The sequence below is a fragment of the Nelumbo lutea genome, chromosome 1 (assembly GCF_056320005.1).
Source record: "Nelumbo lutea isolate HS-2025 chromosome 1, American lotus-T2T, whole genome shotgun sequence".
Classification (NCBI taxonomy): Eukaryota; Viridiplantae; Streptophyta; class Magnoliopsida; order Proteales; family Nelumbonaceae; genus Nelumbo; species Nelumbo lutea.
In genome coordinates this window covers 200258826-200278377 of record NC_142684.1, presented here as the reverse complement: position 1 = coordinate 200278377, position 19552 = coordinate 200258826, and the positions used below count along the sequence as shown (strand labels likewise).

General features: G+C 42.7%; 1 protein-coding gene and 1 long non-coding RNA gene across 2 annotated transcripts; both read left to right on the top strand.

Moving 5' to 3' along the window:
* Positions 1 to 2980, top strand: LOC148880338 (BAG family molecular chaperone regulator 7-like). Its single transcript, XM_088962195.1, has 3 exons — positions 1 to 1243; positions 1603 to 1884; positions 2511 to 2980. Exons 1-3 carry the CDS (start codon positions 506 to 508, stop codon positions 2739 to 2741), a joined length of 1251 nt encoding a protein of 416 aa, XP_088818321.1. The 5' UTR covers positions 1 to 505; the 3' UTR covers positions 2742 to 2980.
* A 39-nt stretch (positions 2981 to 3019) lies between these two features.
* Positions 3020 to 19552, top strand: LOC148880337 (uncharacterized). The gene is made up of 2 exons (XR_016104533.1): positions 3020 to 3094; positions 18557 to 19552. It is a non-coding gene; the product is annotated as an uncharacterized LOC148880337 (long non-coding RNA).

Sequence of the window (19552 nt, the reverse complement as noted above, 5' to 3'; positions counted from 1 at the left end):
ATGAGGGATGTTCTCGATGTGCAATCAGAAGATACTGTAAAATCGGTGTGAGGCGCGTTATGTGAGAGCAGATTCAGGCCCCGCACCCCGGCGGCCCGGCCCCACGTCGATGCCAACGTGGTCCATCCAAAATGTGGGCCAGGTTGGGTGGACCAGGTTGGTGTAGTTCATCCTTCAGAATTCGTTCATCACTTGTGCAAATACGTCTGCTCTGCTCGCCGTCAAAGCTGAAACACTACACGCAACGCAAGCTGACCGACTGCTTCACGGACATTTGTCTCATTGATTCCACCTTATTTTTATTATTATTTTTTATTTTAACTGTTCAGTCACTCCTAGAAATCTTAATTCCACCTTATTATTATTATTATTTTTGCCTTTGCTCTACAAGAATATAATGCTTTTGTTTTCATCAAAAGTTTTCAGTTGAACTTAGGATCTGTTCTGGCTATCCCTCTTTTGCATTCGCCTTTCCATCGTTCGACAGACCACTCACCAAGCAGCGATGAGCACATACAGAACGGTCGAGATTTTTGAGCCTTCACCATCTCTCTTCGTTAGAGAGACATCCATTTTCAGACCCAAACCCCTAATTTTCCCTTCATTCATAGAAGAAAATGACCTTGCTTTCACTCTCGATCTATTAGGCCCTAAGCCTAGCCTCTTTGACTTCGATCTCTTTCCCCAATGCTTCTCCTTTCCTTCTCTGTTGCCTCCCTTTAATGTCTTCGAAAACGTTACCGATCTCATCCAGATCGACAAAACCCCATTTTCTTCTCCTTACAAGAGGTACCAAGAACGAACGGCCACTGATTTCCACTTGCGAAACCTGTGCAATCGTGTCTCTGCTCTCGAGCTGGGATTTGATCGGTTCCTCAATGCCAAGAAGATCAATGATCTGGAACGGAAGTATTCATGGACCGCGGAGATCAAATCCCCGGAGAAAAGTAGCCTCGATCGGAAGTATAAGTGGACAGCGGAGATTAAGGCTGGAAAATCCAAAAACGGTGTGCCAGGAGGTGTAGAAAAGAATTTCAAGTGGACGGCTGAGATTAAAGGGCCGGGAAAAGACTCTCCCATCTCTCACACTTATACGTTCAAAGCATCAACATCTCCTGCCGATGCCGGAGAGTACAGTGGTTACTCCTCCAAGCCTAAGAACAAAGGCGCTAAACATTTGCCCTCCAGACGTGTAGTGGAGATTGAAGAACCGACTGGTCATGGAGCCATTGTTCTTAAACAGGTCCAGTTATTCCCTTGTTTACCTCCACCACTTACTGCTTTAATGGTGAATAGTGGATGGTGATTGCAGGACCGCTGAAGTTGAAAGTGGCAGGTCAAAAGCTCCTTGACCGGAAAACCTCCAACTTTAACGGTGTTGGAATTGCTTGGATTAACTTGTTTGGATAATGTGGGCATGTTTTTGACGGAATTATCTTGATGACTGGTTAATTAGCAACAAAAATTTATCGCTGGATAGGTTGCAGTCCCATCTGACATCTGGTAGTAACGTCGGACGGCACTGCAACTGCTGGAGCTGCAAATTTGTCTCGGCTGATTAATGAGGCCTTTTCTTTTTGTTTTCTTATTTGTTGTGGTAAGGCTTTTGCTAAGAGGACTCACAATGGTAAGGGGAAGAAGAAAGAATTGTCTCCCCAGGATGCGGCCATAGTGATCCAGATGAGCTTCAGAGCTTATTTGATCCGTCGATCCCAAGCTCTTCGGGCACTTAGAGAGCTGGCTGTGGCCAAAGCCAAATTGAAGGAGATTAGGACATTGTTCAACAACTTCTGCTACAGAAAACGCATTGCCCGTGATGCAGAGGAACGGCAGAGGTTCTCTGAGAAGATTATTGTCCTGCTTCTCACTGTTGATGCTATAGAGGTAGTCTGATAATTTAATTTTATTTTTAAGTCCTTTGATCAAAATGCTTTAATATTTTTACTACGTTCATGAATTTTCCCTTGCCCTGTCCAATTAAAGGAATTCTGTTATTCTGATGTATAAAGTAGTTAACAGTTCAAGTTATAGCAAAACCTGTGATGAGTGCTGTTGGGTAACCATGAGTCTCGTCTAGTGAAATTGGAATTATGATTGGTTACTGGTTACAACATGAGTCTTGTCTAGTTTAGTTTATTTCAACTTCCTTACCAGCCAGTGTGTCAAAACATTAGTCCAGTTCAGAATTGAATGGGTGTCATAGCCTTTTTTACTTCTCTTGTTTAAATCTTAAATTGCTTTTAGACAACATATACTCGCATTATTAGCTACTCAAATTTAACCATCTAGTTAGGCTTCAAATTAAAAAGTAATAATTTATTGGGTCTATGTTGAATCTGTGTGACAATGGGAATAGCATATTTGTACTGTTTTGTTCAATGAATGTCTTGTGGAGACATTATCTCTGAAAATGGTGTGTTCAAATTTACCAAATCCATGTAATTATTATCCATGAGAAATCGAACATTCAATTGGGTTTGGTTGTATCTGTTTTTTCTATATTGTATTAGGGAGCTGATCTTATGGTTCGAGCAGCAAGGAGATCAATGGTGGATGAGCTGGAAGCAATGCTCGATGTGGTTGATCCCCAGCCTCCTGGTAAGTTAGGTTCCTTGAAGAGGAGGAAGTTCGATCTGCCTGAGGGTGGTATCCAGAATGAAATTGCAGCTGGTGTGACAGAGGTTGTCCAAATGCTGGATCAATTTGAAAATGGGGGTAGTACCTTTGAAGCATGCTTGTGAGAACATGGCTAAAGTGAGGCCCGTCTCTTCCTGTTGTTCTTACCCTTTTATGTCGTCTTCTGCTGTTAACCTGAAAGATGTAGGTATTGCGCCCTTTTAACCCGTTTTGTTGATCAAAAATTTTTTTCGAGACTTTCCCGCAAAAGTAATATGATGGGTTTGAAGGGGAGCCCCTGAATGTGTTAGGCACTTAGACTTTGTGTTTGTAATGTTTAAATGCAACTATGTTTTATCTACAAGTCTGGCATTTCTCTCTTTTATTGTTTTCCTTTATCCAGGAAGAAGCAAGGATGGTCCAGATGGTCATGACAGTTATGACGGTTGGTCTGGATTCCTACGGTGGTCCCTTGTTGGTAGGTTGTTAATCATGCATCTTTGGTTTTTCCCTATTCCTCCCGTAATTTGGTCATTTTTTAAGTTTTAATTTATAGGGTCAATTCGTATTGATAGTAGCCTAATTCGTTGTTTTGCTTTTATTCGTTGCTCATAATTCGCCAGTCCTAAAGGGTTCGATGGGGCCTTTTTCAAAAACACGGAGGGGTTCCTTGGTTGTGGGCTTCCAATATTCCCACTGCGTTGAGGCAGACATTAGACAGCTGAGTTATTGAACTGGGAAATAAAGGCCCTTAGGCAATTCAATCACTAATGCTGTGTTGGGTTTGAAGGAAAAAGTAGGGAAAGGAAGGGAAAGGTAGGAAAATCTTTACAAACATAGCATTAACAGACTCCGATTACACATTGGAGGACTCCCCCATTAAAAGATGTTGAATACAAGGAGGAATTTGATGCCATTGCTTAGGCTCAGTTTGGAAGGAGTACAATATAAATTTGTAGAGTGCCAAACCTTGTATTTTGTATGTATTTGCAGAGTATATATTTGTATTTCTACTCCTACCAAACTGAGCCTTAGGAAAAATAAGGTTCAACAGCAATTTGGACAATACATGCATCATGGTGTTCCCTAAGGCTCCGTTTGGTTTGTGGGATGGGGATGAGAAAAATGAAATATTCTTTTTTCTCTCATTTGTTTCAAGGGAATTAGAGGGATGGGATGAGAAAAATGTGGGATCTCAGATCCCAAAATAGTGGATTTGGGGTCGCATCAAAACCGTGCGACCCTGGTGGAGAATTTTGAGAAATCACCGTTACCATCGACGATGAAGAACCAGTGCAACCTCCCCTTCCCTATTCGAACCTAGAAGAAGAGTAGCAGCGGTGACTTCTTTTTTCTTCTGCTACCTCCCCTTTCAAACTGTTACCTTCCCCGTTCGAACCCAGAAGCAAGGCAACGACAACGGCTTCTCTTTCTTCTCTACCTCCCCTTTTGAATTCAGATCTGCTGCCTTTCCTGTTCAAACCCAGAAGCAGAGCAGCGGCGACGGTTTTTCTTTCTTTTTCTTTTGCTATCTCCCCTTTTGAACCCAGATCTGCAAACTGCCCCGCTCGAGCCTAGATCTGTAGCACCGTTCATCGTCTTCACTTTCTGCCGATGAACTATTATTCGTCTTCATCTTGGTGAAATAGAGCACCCCACAGCGGTTTTCTCTTCGTCACAATGCTTTTCCCATTATTTTCCCATATCTAAAATCAAACAGTAGAAGTGTAAATTTTTACACTTTACCATCCCATCCAAATCTTCTCACAAACCAAACAGAACCAAAGGCTACTGTATAGGTTTCCCACCCTTTCCATACTTTTTCCTTCAAATTTTAAACTAAGCACAGCTAGCCTAAGTGTCGAATGTGATTGGCGTGTAGGTCTTCAAATTGTTCGAGAGCCTTGTAATCGGTGATGTCGTGGTGATGGATATAATTTGTCAAAGAGATTAATAAAAAACCTGAAACAGGGCCGGTACAACTTGTAAGTTGTAACGAGTCTCCTTCAAGGGTGATTCTTCGGTGCTGATACTGTATAGCCAATTGAAGATCAAACAAGAAAGTCAAAGCCTCTTCCTCCAATGGAGAGCCAGCCCCAACAGGTTTAATTTGCAGAAGCAGAAGCAGAAGCACTGATGTTCCCATTTGAGTCACGTATGGCTTTTCCTACGCCGGCTTTATTCAAGCAATGAGCTCCGTCAACATTAAACTTGACCACTCCCATCGGTGGTTGTCTCCAAAATGACAACTACAGTAGGCTGTGCAACATTATAGGGTGTAAATCTGCATCATGCATGGTTCCCTCCATCAAATAGTCGCTTTGACAGGTCTAAAATTCTTCAAACATGTTCAAGGCCTGCAACCAAATTCTTCGTGGCTCTAGTGAAATATTTCCAAAAATCAAAGCACATATTGCCTTCCAAATACACCATGCAACGATCAGCACTTCATTGACCTTAGTAGTGTCTTGATTAGAGTCTTTTTGGTCAAACAAATACCGCAGCCATTCTACTAAGGAACAGTTTACCAAATCAGTACAATCAGTGAACCTTGATTCAAACCAGACTCTTACCGAAAATTCACTTAATTGTATACAATTAAAGAAAGGAAAATTGCTATTCTTTAAAACTCACCACGAGTGTTCAGCATTTCTCTTAAATTCACCATAACTTATTTAAAATCAACGAGTTATTGTTTTCCAAAAATCACCTTTGGTTAAAGTACTGTTAATGTTTATTAACAGAAGTTGTCAATGTCAACATAAATATAATTTTCATGACCAAATTGCCCCTGAATGGCAGAGTTAGGAAAAAATGGTCATTTAGGGTTAGATTTATTCTCCCAAAATTCTCTCTCTCTCACACTCATTTTGTTGACCACCCCTTTCTGCCTCTCTCATTAGATCTTCAACTATCTCTCTCTTTGCCTCTCTCATTAGATCTTTCGGCGGTTGCACCGCCTCTCTCTCTTTCTCTCTCTCTCTCTCTCTCTCTCTCTCTTTGTGACACTCAAATCTTTAGTTTAAAGGTTACCGCCACATAGATCCACCAGTTTGAGGATTTGAAAGAATGAAGAGGATAAAAAAATTTGGAGATTTTTTATATTTTGAAACATTTGCATTGTATTCTTTTGAATCTAGAATGTAAATCCCCATTGAGCATTTTACAAATTTATGCAAAAAATACTTTTGTAAATTTTTAACTAATTGAATTTTTTTTTTGAAAATTTGTTGCAATATTCATTGGATGTAATGTCTAATTTTTGTTTGATTTTTTCAAAAAATATTTTATCAATTTATTAGTTCAATTATTTTGTTTTTTCTAAAATATATAACTTAAAAAATGATTGTTTTTTCATTTTTCTTTTTTAGTTGATACATACATACATACATAAATACATATATATATGGAGAGAGAGAGAGAGAGAGAGAGAGAGAGAGAGAGAGAGAGAGAGAGAGAGAGAGAGCTATGGCACATGGGGTGACTGAAGTTCTTTAGCTAAAAAATCATCTAGTGAAGCTTGGAGTTGCTGTTCATAATCCTATGTTTCTTTACTGTGACAAGGCATCCATTAACATCGCCAACAATCCTGTCCTACATGAGAAGACCAAGCACATTGAAGTTGACAAATACTTCATAAGGGAAAAAATGGAAAAAAGGGAAATTTGCATCCCTTATGTCAACTCCAAGGAATAACTTGTTGATGTTCTCACAAAAGGACTTCCATACTCATGGCACAATGAGTTGTGTGACAAGTTGGGCTTGATAGACATATACAACCCAACTTGAGGGGGGTGTTGTGAAACTTATTTATTGGTTTGCTGTTAATATGTTGTTAGTATCCTGTTAGCCTGGTCAACTTAGGTGCTATCAGCTAGTTTTATTTTTTTTTTCTTTTTTGTTATTTGTTTATTATTAGGAATTTCTGCCAGTGGCGTTCTTGTAATTTTTAATCTTACTATTTTAAGAGAATATAAATAACAAGCTGGTATCTGCCAGCCCTTGTCTTTGGTTCTCAATCGAACATCTCTCTCTCTCTCTCTCTCTCCAGAAAGAACACACGGGCTATTCCAAGATATGAGGAGGAAGAAGAGGAAGGTGACTCCCCAGGAAACTCCTCAGGTTGTTACTTCCAATCCTGCTAGACAAAGAGCAGTCAAAGTCATGTCGGTGGTTGACCTCGTTGAGTGGTAACATTCGTAGGGGATCTTGCTCGGACTTCCGAGGAGCCCCTTCCATAGCTCGGGGCTGGGGCGACCACTACTCCAAATGCTGAGGCCACTTCCGAGGAGAAGCGCACCATCATGGACTTCCGGACTGCCCTAGTAAAGAGCAAGGAGGTCGTCTTCCTAGACGAGGTCATAAAGCTCCATGAGTCACGTCTTGATGAACTAGGTGGGAAGCTGACGCATTGTTTCCTAGTGGTATGCGCTCAACGTCTTCCTTCATACTTTGCTAAATTTTATCTTGTTGCAGATACACCATTTCTTTTTCCTCAGGCAGACACCATGGCCCATGCTATGCTAGGTCAGGCTGAGAAGGGAGCTGCTAGAACCCATGCTCTTGAGGAGGAGGTGATGAAGCACTGATCTCACTTGGAACGAGCTAGCCGACTTGTCCATGACCTAAAGGTTGAGATTGTCCAGGAGTGAAGTCACAGTGCTGACTTAGCGAGCACCACTAAGAAATTGACCAACAAGCTAGAAGCCAAAGGCTACGAGTAATGGAAGAAGGAGGCCAATATAGCTGACTTCAAGGGAAACTCCTCGACGAAGTCCATGCTACTGAGGTCCGAGTTGTTGAGGACTTCAAAACTTTGCCCAACTTTCTAAAGGAGTGGAAGGAGTTCAGGATAGGCGCCTTCCATTAGGGTTTCAAGCTATGTTGGATGCTGGTGGCCTCGGTGTACCCCAACTTCGAATTGGCCAAGCTGAAGAGTTTTCCGCATGCACCGACGAGAGGATGGCTTGGGTTGATCAGGAGCCTAACTCCGAGGAGGAAGACGAGGTCGTTAGGGGCATTGATGGTGGCACAGATGGCGGAGCTGGTACTAGCAGTAATGGAGTCGACGATATCAGCATTGAGGAGCCCAAAGACATTTGAATTTCTTACCTCTTTTCTTGGACCCCCCTATATATATGTTGTATGCCGAACCTCCATGCTCAACAATCTTAGAAAGATCTTTTTCTTTTTCTTCCTTTTTTTAGTAGCGATGTATGATGTACTTTTTGCATTACTCAATAGAATTGACTTTTTTACATATACTGTGCCCCTTTCTTGCCTTTTATTTTTAGTCACTAGTAAATAGACTAAGTGTTAAAACATGATCAGAGTTTATTGAGGTGTACCTATGCCTAGGTCTCAAAGTGACTAGGCTTATGATTTTGGCTAAGTCAAAAACGATATTGATGTACCATTTGCCAACATCTTTTAGGTCGGCATTGGGGGCCTTAGAGCTAAAACCGGTTTGACATCACTTTGTTCGTTTGACCAGGTTGCCGTAGCGGGTGGTCTATACTTTTGTTCTTCTCGCGGACGTAGCTCAAAACTTCCGGACTCATCATAAGTAGAATCTCTTTAAGTTGTTAACATTCTCCACACGAGGTACCTACCTCCCCTCCAACATTTCGAGCTCGTACATACCTTCATCGATCACCTTGAGTACTCTGTATGGGCCTTCCCAGTTCAGAGTTAAGTTTCCTATGTTGGGCTCAAGTACCATAATCTTCCTATGTACTAGGTTGCCAACTCGAAATTGGCATGTCTTAACTTGGGCGTTGTAGTACTGAGCTACCCGTTGCTAGTATGTTGTAATTCAAATGTAAGATAAGTCACGGACCTCCTCCACTAGGTCGAGGCTAGTCTGTAGCTCATCCTTGTTAGCCTCATCGTCTTATGTCTCAGATTGCAAGATCGACACTTCAATATCGGTTGGGATGACAACCTCCGTCCTGTATGTCAAGTTGAAAGGAGTCTCTCCAATCGTCATCTTGATAGTAGTTCAGTAGACCCAGATAACATTAGGCAGCTCGTCCACCCATAAACCCTTAGCTTGGGAAAGTAGATCTTTCATTCCATGGAGGATCGCCCTATTCGTCACTTTGGCCTAACCGTTTGTTTGGGGGGCCACTGAGGTAAAGTTCTATTGGATTCCCATTTTGGCACACCAATTCTAGAACTTGATGTCTTCAAACTACTTCCCATTGTCCAATATCAGTACCTTGGGGAGTTTGAATTTGCAGACGATGTTCATCCAAAAGAAATTATGGACATTACAAGCTTTGATGGATACTAACAGCTCGACTTCCACCCACTTAGTAAAATAGCCCACACGACCACCAAGAACTTCCTCTACCTAGTCGTAGGTGGAAAAGGGATCGAGGATATCTATCCCCCACTATGCGAATGGCCACGGGTTGGTAAGGTACCTCAGGTCGGCAACGAGTTGATGTGGTATGTCAGTGTAACACTAACACTTGTTGCACTTTTGAACTAACTCCACTGTTTCTGCCTTCATTGTGGGCTAATAATAGCCTTTTCATAGAGAGCTTTCTAGGTCAGTGCCCTACCCCCCAAGTGTCCATAGAAACCTATGTGGATCTCACGTAGCACTTGGTTCACTTCTACTTGTCGCAAGCAACACAAGTAGGGGAGTGTGAGTGACTTGTGATACAACTGCTCACCAATGATAACATAGTGAGCTTATTACCGCTCTACCCTATGAGTTGCGTTGTGCTCCACTGGTAGGGTCCCATGGCGTAGATAGTCAGATAGTCAATGATTAGGTCGATCTAGCTTGGTTTCGTAGCCAAAACAGGAATGACCTCTTCTACCACCCTTTCTATGCTAGGTCATGGTAGGTTTTCAATGTAGATTGTTCTCTTCAAGATGTTTGTTGCGTCGACCAGCTTCGAGAGTGCATCAACCTCAGTGTTCTCAGGCCTTGGAACTTGTTGGATATAGCAAGAGTGGAAGTGGAGCAAAAGTTCTCTAACCTTGGTTAGGTAGGCTAACATGGCGGGCTCCCAAGTCTCATACTTACCATTTACTTGGTTCACCACTAATTGGTAGTCACTACACACCATGAGATGTTTCATGCCAACCTTCTTTGCCAATGATAGCACATCATTAAGTGCCTCATACTCAACTTCATTGTTCGAAGCTCAAAACGCGAATTGAAGAGTATACTCCAATTTCACCTCGCTAGGTCCGTAGAGGATTAGCCCAGCTCCGCTTTCGCATTGGTTGGACGAGCCATCCACATGAAGGATCCAAGGCTCTTTGTTCTAAGTCAAGTCAGGCACTGTCCCGGTAGATGCCTCCAAGGTGGCCACGGGCTCGACTACTTCACAGGTCGGCGTGTTGAACATGCACTTGGTGACGAAGTCTACCAGGACATGGGCCTTGATCGCTAGGCGTGGCTCAAACTGGATGTCGTATTCGTTGAACTCGATTTCCCATTTTGTTAACCTAACTGAGACCTTGGGCTTCTAAAGGACGTGCTTTAGAGGTCGATTGGTTAGGTCCACAATGGTATGGGCTTGAATGTAGGGGTGTAGTTTACGGGCTACTAGCACAATTGAGAAGGCTAGCTTTTCGATATTCGGGTACCTCATCTTGGCGGCATGTAGGACTTTACTTATGTAGTAGACTGGCCACTACACCCTATTCACCTCATGAGTTAAAACTGAGATGACTACCTCATCACTCACTGAGAGGTTTATAGCTCATCTCTAGGCTCCGACCTAATTAGCAAGGGTGGTGAAATCATGTACCTTTCTAGCTCGTCAAATGTGAGTTGGAACTCTTTGGTCCACTCAAAACCGTGGTTCTTTTTTATGGCTTTAAAGAATGGAAGGCACCACTTAGTTGACTTGGACATAAATTGGTTTAGGGCGGCTATCCAACCTGTTAGCCTTTGGAATTCTTTAGTTGACCTTGGGGGTCTCATATCTAGGACGGCATAGATTTGTTTGGATTGGCCTCGATGTCATGTTGGTTCACTATGTACCCAAGGAACTTGCTTGACGTGACACCAAAGATGCACTTGTTCGGGTTGAGCTTTATGTTGTATTTTCTTAATATATCAAAAATGCAATTTAGTTTAGAAATTTAAGAATTTGAAAACTAGGTTTTCAAAACCATATCATCGATATAAGGTTTAATTTTATTTCCAATTAAATCAAAAAATACTTTGCTTACAAGGCATTGGTTGGTCGCTCTACCATTTTTTAAACCAAAGGGCATAACTTTATAACAGTATAAGCCTATTTCAGTTACAAAAGCAATATTTTCATAGTCAATTGGATCCATCTGGATTTTGTTGTAGCCGGAGTAAGCATCCATGAAACTCAACAACTTGAACCCCTAGGTCGCAAAACCAGGCAGTCTATCCAAGGGAGTAGGAAGTTTTCCTTTGGGCAGTCTTTGTTGAGGTCGGTGTAGTTGATGCACATGCGCCACTTGTCATTGGCCTTCTTCATGAGCACTAGGGTTGCAATCGAGGTCGGGTATTGAACCTCTCTAATGAAGTCTACTACGAGGAAATTCCCTACCTCCTTGTCCACTATCCTCCACCACTTTAAGGTGAGGTTCCTTTTCTTCTTCCAGATTATGATCTGCACTGTCTTCACAGGGTCGATATCAGAGACCAGCATTAGGATGGTGTCCTCCATAGGGATAGCTCTCTCGTCACTGTTCTCTTCTGGTGGCTCCATACCGACATCGACGACCTAAATTCCTTTCCCTTTGAGTGTGATCACATAACACTTCTACGACTCAAACTGATCTCTTCGCACCACTCACACTCCATAGTCTATCAAGAATTTCATCGATAGATGATAAGTCGACACTACAGCTTTGAGTGCATACATGATCGGTCGGCCCAAGATGGCATTGTTGGGTAAAGGAGTCATGACCACTAGGAAGTAGTGGTCGAAGTGCACATGGTTCGATGGCGAGCCCACTGTTATAGGCACTCTTATTTGGCCTAGAGGCCGCACTACTTCTCCACTGAAGACAACTAGGAGGATGTCTGCTAGTAGCAAGTACTTCCTCTCAAGATCCATTCGCTCAAACGCCTTCAGGAAGATGATATCCACAGAGTTTCCGTAGTCAACCAAGATCTACTTTACTTTGAAATCGTTTATCACTAACTTGACCACGAGGCTTCGTCATGTGGATAATAGATCCCACGAGCGTCATCCTCGATAAAGTAGATTACTTCCTCCACATGAGGGTGCTTAGGCGGTTTCTCATCCTCATGCATAAGCTCTCACGCTGAGTTCTTTCCCGCTGAGGTGCTGCATCCTGCCACAATGGACCCACCCGTGATCATATTGATTACACCATGGATGAGCCGCTCTGCTAAGGTGCTTCCCGGTATGCCTCTCCCAAGGTTGTATCAAGTCAGACATTGGTTCGGAGGGTAGCCAGGGCTCTTAAACTAATCCCTCTAAACTGGTTTTGAAAAAATAAAACCTAAAAAAAAGTACCGATATGCTAGGCGTATCGACATGTGTCGATACTTTGAAACTTGGTTCTGATCCCTGCTTGACTACGATGCTTCTCTGGGCTGGTCGGCAAGTTAGTGGTGGTCTTCATGCTTGATAAACTGCTTTAGGTAACCTCGATGAATCAACTACTTGATCTAGCCCTTGAGATTATGGTAGTTTTCTGTATCATAGCCGGTGTCCCGGTAGAAGTGGCAATACTTGTTCGAGTTCGTGTTGGTGGGGTCCCCTTTCATCCAAGGTGGCCATTTGACATACTCGGCAGTCCTTATTTTCATTAGGATCTCCCCTTTCTTCGCATTCAGAGTGTAGTTATATAGTGTTCATTCAGTCCCTCAGAGAACATTAAACACTGAAATGATACCACGTGGCTGCATACGAAACACCTACAGCTCACTTCCCTACTGCGATGAACCCGCGATGCACCATAGGCCTGCGATGAACCCACATCATGCATTGCAGAATCGCGATAAACCCACGGTTCATCGCATGCCCTCGACTAGCCCACTCGTAGCCCGAGCCAAGAGAAACTCGGGCCGAGCCAACGGCGAGGCCCGCGGGTGGTTAGACACGCGATAAACCCATGACCCATTAGAAGATGCGGCGAAATGCCACATAGAGCTAACAAGACATCGCTCGCCAAGCAGTGACATCACGAGCGCCACGTTGTTTAAGGCATACAAGAGGTGGTAGCACATGTGAGTAATGTGGGCAATTGAGTAAACGGAAAGTCGATCCTCGAGAAGATCCCCACAAGACATGTGGAGAAACCCCAATAGTGCATTTAATGATTGACAGCAAACACAATATCCCCTTTCATAATCGAAGGCGAGCATCTTTGTCTCCTACCTTCTAGGGTCTTGGGATCTCCTCCATAAATAGAGATCCTCTTCATATTGGAAGTCATTCAGCACTCGGCATTCGAGCACCCATTTTCCTCGGACTCCTTACTCTACCTAGCACCATAACCCGAGAGCCAATCTCCCTTGATTTCGGGTCTTTCTCTGTCTTTCAAAGAAACCATCCCCCAGCCAAGCCTTACCCTACCTACGGTAAAATCTCTGGTTTGTCTTTGATCACAGAGAATAGCCACACGAAAGATTAACCTTACAACCATCCCTAAAGAGTAGAGCAACGTCTTGAAAAGACCAACATGGGAATGAAGAACCAACCCAAAATAGAGACACCCATCTAGGCTGACATCGAAATCCTCTCGAACAAGGTATATGAGTTCAAGGCACTTTTTGAAACCCTGTTTGAAAAGCTCGAACAGATGCAGGAGGAGACAAAGAGCACCCTCCAAATCCTGCTTCAACGTTTGGCCCAAGCTGAAGAAACCCCCTTCACCCCCGCCACCACCCTTGTTGGTGTCACTAGTCCCAGCCGCCATGCCTCCAACCCAATTCTCGTCGTCCCAGAGAGTCCAATAGGGCTGGCCCGACACCAACCCAAAAAGAACACCACCCTGTCAAACCAGTCCCAAACCTTCCTCCACACCGACATGATGACAGAAACCCTGCTTAGCCAGAATGAATTACGGGAATACGTCCAGGGGCTAGTGGTTGAAAGCCGCAACTGAGCGCAGTATTTGGCCATCTTACAAAAGCCGTATTTTGACCGCATCTTTTACAAACCCTACCTCGCCGGGTACACTTCTCCACAGTAATGGTCGTAGTACGATGGACAAAGGGGTAACCCACAAGAACACCTCAGCAAGTTCAAAGATATCCTCGTTCTTTCGCTCTCGACGAGAATCTCAAAGTACGCGAGTTCTCAAAATCCTTGACGGGCCCAGCATATACATGATTCATAGGTCTCACCCCCCGGGAGCATTGATTTGTGGGGTGAGCTGGCAAAGAAATTCCTATCAAAGTGGTTCACCTTGGAGAGAAAGCTGACAATGGCCGACTTGAGGAATGTAGAACAAGGACCGATAAAGGATCTCTTGGCCTATGTGATGAGATTCTAGAAGCTAATGCACCCTGTATTCGATGAACATGCTACAGAGAAGAGTTTCGTCAAACAGTGTGTACTGGCCATGCGCCCCACCTACAGAATCAGCATCGAGAACGTGGAGGTAGAGACATTCAACCAATTCTGGAGGTGTGAAGAAAGGACGACACACACCATTAAAGACACCTCTCTATACAATAGGAATGAGGGATACATAGTCGATCGGTGGTCTAGAAACAATGGAGGAGCCAAACAGAGGCCGTACCAGGGAACCTATTGGCATGAGGACCTCCCCGTACATCACAGCAAGGAAGTTAGTTCTGGTTCTGAATGGGAGGGGTTAGAATGCTGGCATGAGGACCTACTGCCTCTGTAAGGGGACCTGTTCCTTCTTTGTGGTGACCTACTATGCCAATTATGGGGGGATTTGTTGTGTTTCAACGACTTACTCTTTTGCCTTTGCTTGTTGATCCTAAACTCATCTTCTGATCTCATTCATTTACCGCTCAATTCTAACCGAGACCCGACGCTTCTTCAGCCTTCATGAACTTGGCAACCTGGTTGAGGAACTCCTCCATATAGGCCAGAGGGTTCAACTCGACCTCCTAAGTCCTAGCACAAGTCAGGATGTCAAATACCATTAACTACCGCATGGAGCTTTATGGCCAGGATGAGGTTAGGTATCTGAAACCTCTCAAGGTTGAATTGCTTGATGTAGTTAGGGGTGGACATGAGTTGAGATTTTCACGAGCTATTGAGCTCTCAATTATGTTCGTTTAACAAATGAGATATATACATTTTTCATAAATTTTATTGGTTAAACTATATTATAATTGTGGTCCCTTATACATAGTAGCAATTGCAAGAGAAATGCAAAACCCTTATGACCTTACCCTATTCCGCTATTCGACCTACCCAGACCCACTTGAACTCGATCTCCTTCTGGCTCTGTCCTTCTCCTTCCTGTCTAGTCTCCTCTCACCAATCCACAGCTCTCGCCTGTCGCCTCTCAGTCTCTCACACTCGTAGGCTCACAGCCACAAACTCATAGAGTTTATTCAGCCTCTCACCAATCAGGCAGTCACCACTTGAACACTCGATCTCCTCTGTCCTTCATCTCCTCTCATTCTTAAGCTCTCACCTCTCACCATAGCTCTTGCCTCTCAGTTTCTCACTCTCGCAGTCGCAGGCTCACAGTCATAGAGTTTATTCCTCCAGCCCTGGCCAGCTGAATACTCAATCTCAGACCTCCCCTTAGTTTCCTCCTTTGTCCTCTCCTCTCAAGCTCTTAGCCTCTCACCATAGCTCTCAGTCTCTCACTCTTGTAGACTCATAGTCTAGACTCGCAAGTCGTAGCCTCTACCTCTCACAGTCACAAAGTTTATTTAGCCCAACCGACACTTGTTTATTCATAGTCACTCGATCACTACGGACGTTGAAGGTGAGACAAAGACAAGGAAAAGAAGTACAAATTTTGTTCAAATCATTGAAGAGGGACAAACAATATATCTAGATTTGCCTTTTCTTGTTCATCTTCTTCTCATTCTATTTTGGGTTTGAGTTTTTTTAGTTTTTATAGTTGGGACATAATGCACAAACGTGATATCATAGCATGTGAAAATGCTTCATGGATTGTAATCTGAGTAGGCTCACTAGAGAAAAAAAAACCAGAGAACTCGAATTCGATTGATCGATCAAGATCGATTTATTATTGAGCTCGAGCTGAATCGACCTCAAACACAGATTCTATAATTGAGTTGAAATTGAGCCTCCATTTCTAATTCGAATCAAGCTTGAGCTCGAGCTTGAGCTCAATGTAGTCCTGGAGCTTCTCATCTAGTCGTTGGACCATGCTCAAAAGATAGGTTGTTGACTTCGAGAAGAGCTTACTCATCGCGAAATGGGTGGTGAAGGTGTCAACGAACTAGCTTCATTTCTTAATTGAGACTGTTTCCAGTCTTGAGTACCACATCCGAGCTATACCCTAAAAGGTGGTTGGGAAAGCCATGCAAACACTCATATTGTTGGCCCCGTGTAGCTGCATTAGAGCCTAGAAGCTATCGAGATGGTTGATTGGATCAATTGTTCCATCGTATAATTCTAGGCTAGGGGCCTTAAAGTCCTTAGGCCCTGGGGTCATGAGGATTTCAACGGCCAGTAGCAAAGTGCGGTCATCGGTTGTGTTGACGAGGTAGCAATTTGGATTGCCTCCTTTTCTTCTTCCTTCTTTTCTACCTTGTTGTTGTCATTCGGGGTGAGGTGAATCCTTCCCACATTGCGGCGTGAACATCTGAGGTGCCTTCTTCAGGACCCCTTAGTGGAGCTGGTGACTTTAGACATCATAGCTCGGGTTGATTCCATGGCAGAAACTTGGTTTTGGTCGTCATGATGGTGAGGTGAGTCCAATACTTGACTTTGGTTCTGGTCGTCGGGCTGCTGATTTTGGTTAACATTTTGCCTAGCGACCTATTGTTGTTGGTGTTGTGATTGTTGTTGTTTCTATTGCATCCCTGCTAATGTGGCAAAATGGCCTTCGCACGTTCTCATCTGTAGGTCAATCCCATGGGAAAACTATACTAGCTCGTTGAACTGGTGACCATCAATTTTGACGGGAACCACGGAGGGCTTGACTGGTGGAAGAGACGCGTTCACGGTGGGTAGAGGGTTCTACATGACAAGGATGGATGGATGGTAAGGTTAGGGGCATAGTAAACTGCCCGATAGTGATAGAGGGGACCTTAGGGCTCATGGCGTGCTGGTCCTACCCCCTTGTGACTGTCCCATCAATGTGTGCATTGTTGCTGACGTTGTTGTTGGAAGATTCCATCGAACATATAGTTAGAGAGAGAGAGAGTATGAGAACAGGGCTTTTGTGTAGTGGTTCCCATAGACGACGCCAATTGATGATGCACGATCTGGTTCTCCCCACTAGCAGACAGCTCGAATGCCGGACTGAGTAGGTCACTTGGTTGAATTGCAAGAAAGTGATTATCAGTGTCCCAATTTCTTTATCTGGAGTGGGCACTCTGATCCTTAAGTTAGTAAAGAGCTTTGAGAGAGATAAAAGCTTGAAAACTAGAGAGCTAGTGAACTATGAGAGCTAAATCGCACGTACCTTGTGAGGTTGGAGGTGAGGCCTTTATACAGACGAGCTATTGTGAGCCTCACGAAATGTGTCCGGGATCTCCTATCCATCTAGTTTGGAGGTGGTTTCATGCCTAGAGGTGGACTCCGCATAAGTGGGTAACGTTTATCCAATCCTGCCCAAAGCGGGAGGGGTGATAACCAGCTCTTTTGATGTGGCATTGTGATCCTGGGGAATTCGAAGGCGATAACCCACTTAAGAAGGAGGTTGCTTGGCACGTTAGGCAGGTTGCTTAGCGGAGTCGGGTCTGATTGGTGGAAGTAGGTTACCTCTTACGCCGACATGAGGTCTTGCTTGGTTGTTCGTAGTTCAGCCTATCGGAGTGGTGTCGAGGTCGTCAAGGCGGTTGTTAAGTGTCCAAAGTGCTCCTGAGGTCTTCTTACATGGTGCCAAGATGTCACTCTCATGTTCTGCAATGCCACATGTCATGATATCATTAAAGGACCAATTACCCCTCATCAGTTTTGATTATCTTTTTTGAAAATTTTGGTTTTTATCCAATCTTTATATTTTTCTTGAGTTTTTTTTTGTGTTTTTCAATTTTTTTTTGCATTTTTAGTGTTTTGCTATAATTTCCAATGTTTGTTATAATTTCTTTTTTTTTTTCATTTTTCTATTTTTCTATAATCTATACATTTTCCTTTATATTTTGTTATTTATCTACAATTTCTGTGTTTTTTATTTTTATTTTCTTTTTTTTTTATTTCTATTGTTTATATAATTTAAAAATAATTTTTTTTATTTTGTTTTTAATTTTTATATTTTATGATATTTTTCTAATTTCTGTGATTTTTTGTATTTTATATTTGAAAATATTTTTTGAACTTTTTCCTTTTTTTCATGTCTTTTTAGCTAAAATATACATGCCTATCTTATATTTTTCTATAAAGGGTTAAATGGTAATCAACTAATACTCGTTAATCTGTTTAACATCACGTTACTGACATGGGTTCCTAGACGTTTGAAAAGTTATGATGAATTTAAAAGAAATATTGAAAATTCATGGTAAATTTTAGACAATTTCCCTTAAAGAAATAAAATTCTTAACCTTATTTCTTTATTTTACTTTTGTTGTATGAAATCTCACATTTTCTACACCTTATTTCTTAATATGGGTATAATAATTTTTCAGTTTAGCTTTTAACTTTTAAGCTTCAACTCCTATTTTATTTGCAGGAACCTTCCCACTTATCAGGGGTGTATTGATCATTTGAACCTTGTCGCATTTTATTGAGTGTCTCAACATTGTCTAATAACCAATCTCTGATTTCCTATATTGTCATTTCTGAAAATATTTATATATTTCTGCACTTTCTTGATTTGATTGCAGGCGTGTCCATGTTTTATTGAGGATTGCAAGAAAGTGCTGCTATTAGGCAGTCATCTTACACCAATAACTCCACGAAGCAAATAATTAATATTCAAGGCCCTGCAAATGAGCAAGCAATTCCACCCTCAAAGAACCACCACCAACTGGACAATTATAACAAAGTTTTCCTAAAAGATCTCTGAAATTCCACCCATCTAGTCTAAAAGGGCCGGGGTTCTTATCAATGGAGAATGAGAGAGAGAGATATCAGATCCAGATGGAAGATGTTAGGAATCAGGGACCTTTCTTTTGGAATATGGAGTCCTTGCAGCTGCAGGTTGAAATAATTTGATAGGTAATTCATTCTACCCCTTGCTGGCCTCCCATCCTTGTGAGTCATGAGGAAGATGAATTAAGCAAGGTAACCATCTGAAATGGTGTCTGCGATGCAAGCATGGGTAGATGTTTGGTGGTCCAAGCCGCAGTTTATCAACTGTACTATGCAGAGAGGGGAAGCCCAATGAATGACGGAAAGGCAGCAAGGACGAGAATAAGGATGACATTTCCGCTATCAATCGAGTGAGTTCAGTTGAAGCAATCAATTAAGAATTTATATCTGTTCCTCACAGAGCGCTCTTCACACTGATCTTAGTCACACCCCACTGTGTATTAAGAAAAGATGTTGTGAGGTCGGAGTGAGGAACAAGAACAGATCCGGTTTCATTAATTAAATACTTTGTGCATCACAAGCCTGCAATACAGCAAGTGTGGACCGAAAGCAGCCATGCCTTTGTAAAGGAACAGAGGACAGGAGGGAGTCCTTGTTCGTCCCTGTCTCGGGACTTGCAAGTGGAATAGCTCATGGATCATGGATGGATCTTTCAGTTCTGAGCTCAATTGTGATATTTTGTTGTGTTGGACTATTGCTTTACTTTTTGTTGTAGGACGTCTTCTGGTGATTCTGTAATTCTGTTGAACAGTTCACTTAATTTTTATTTGGACATATGCTCACCGGCC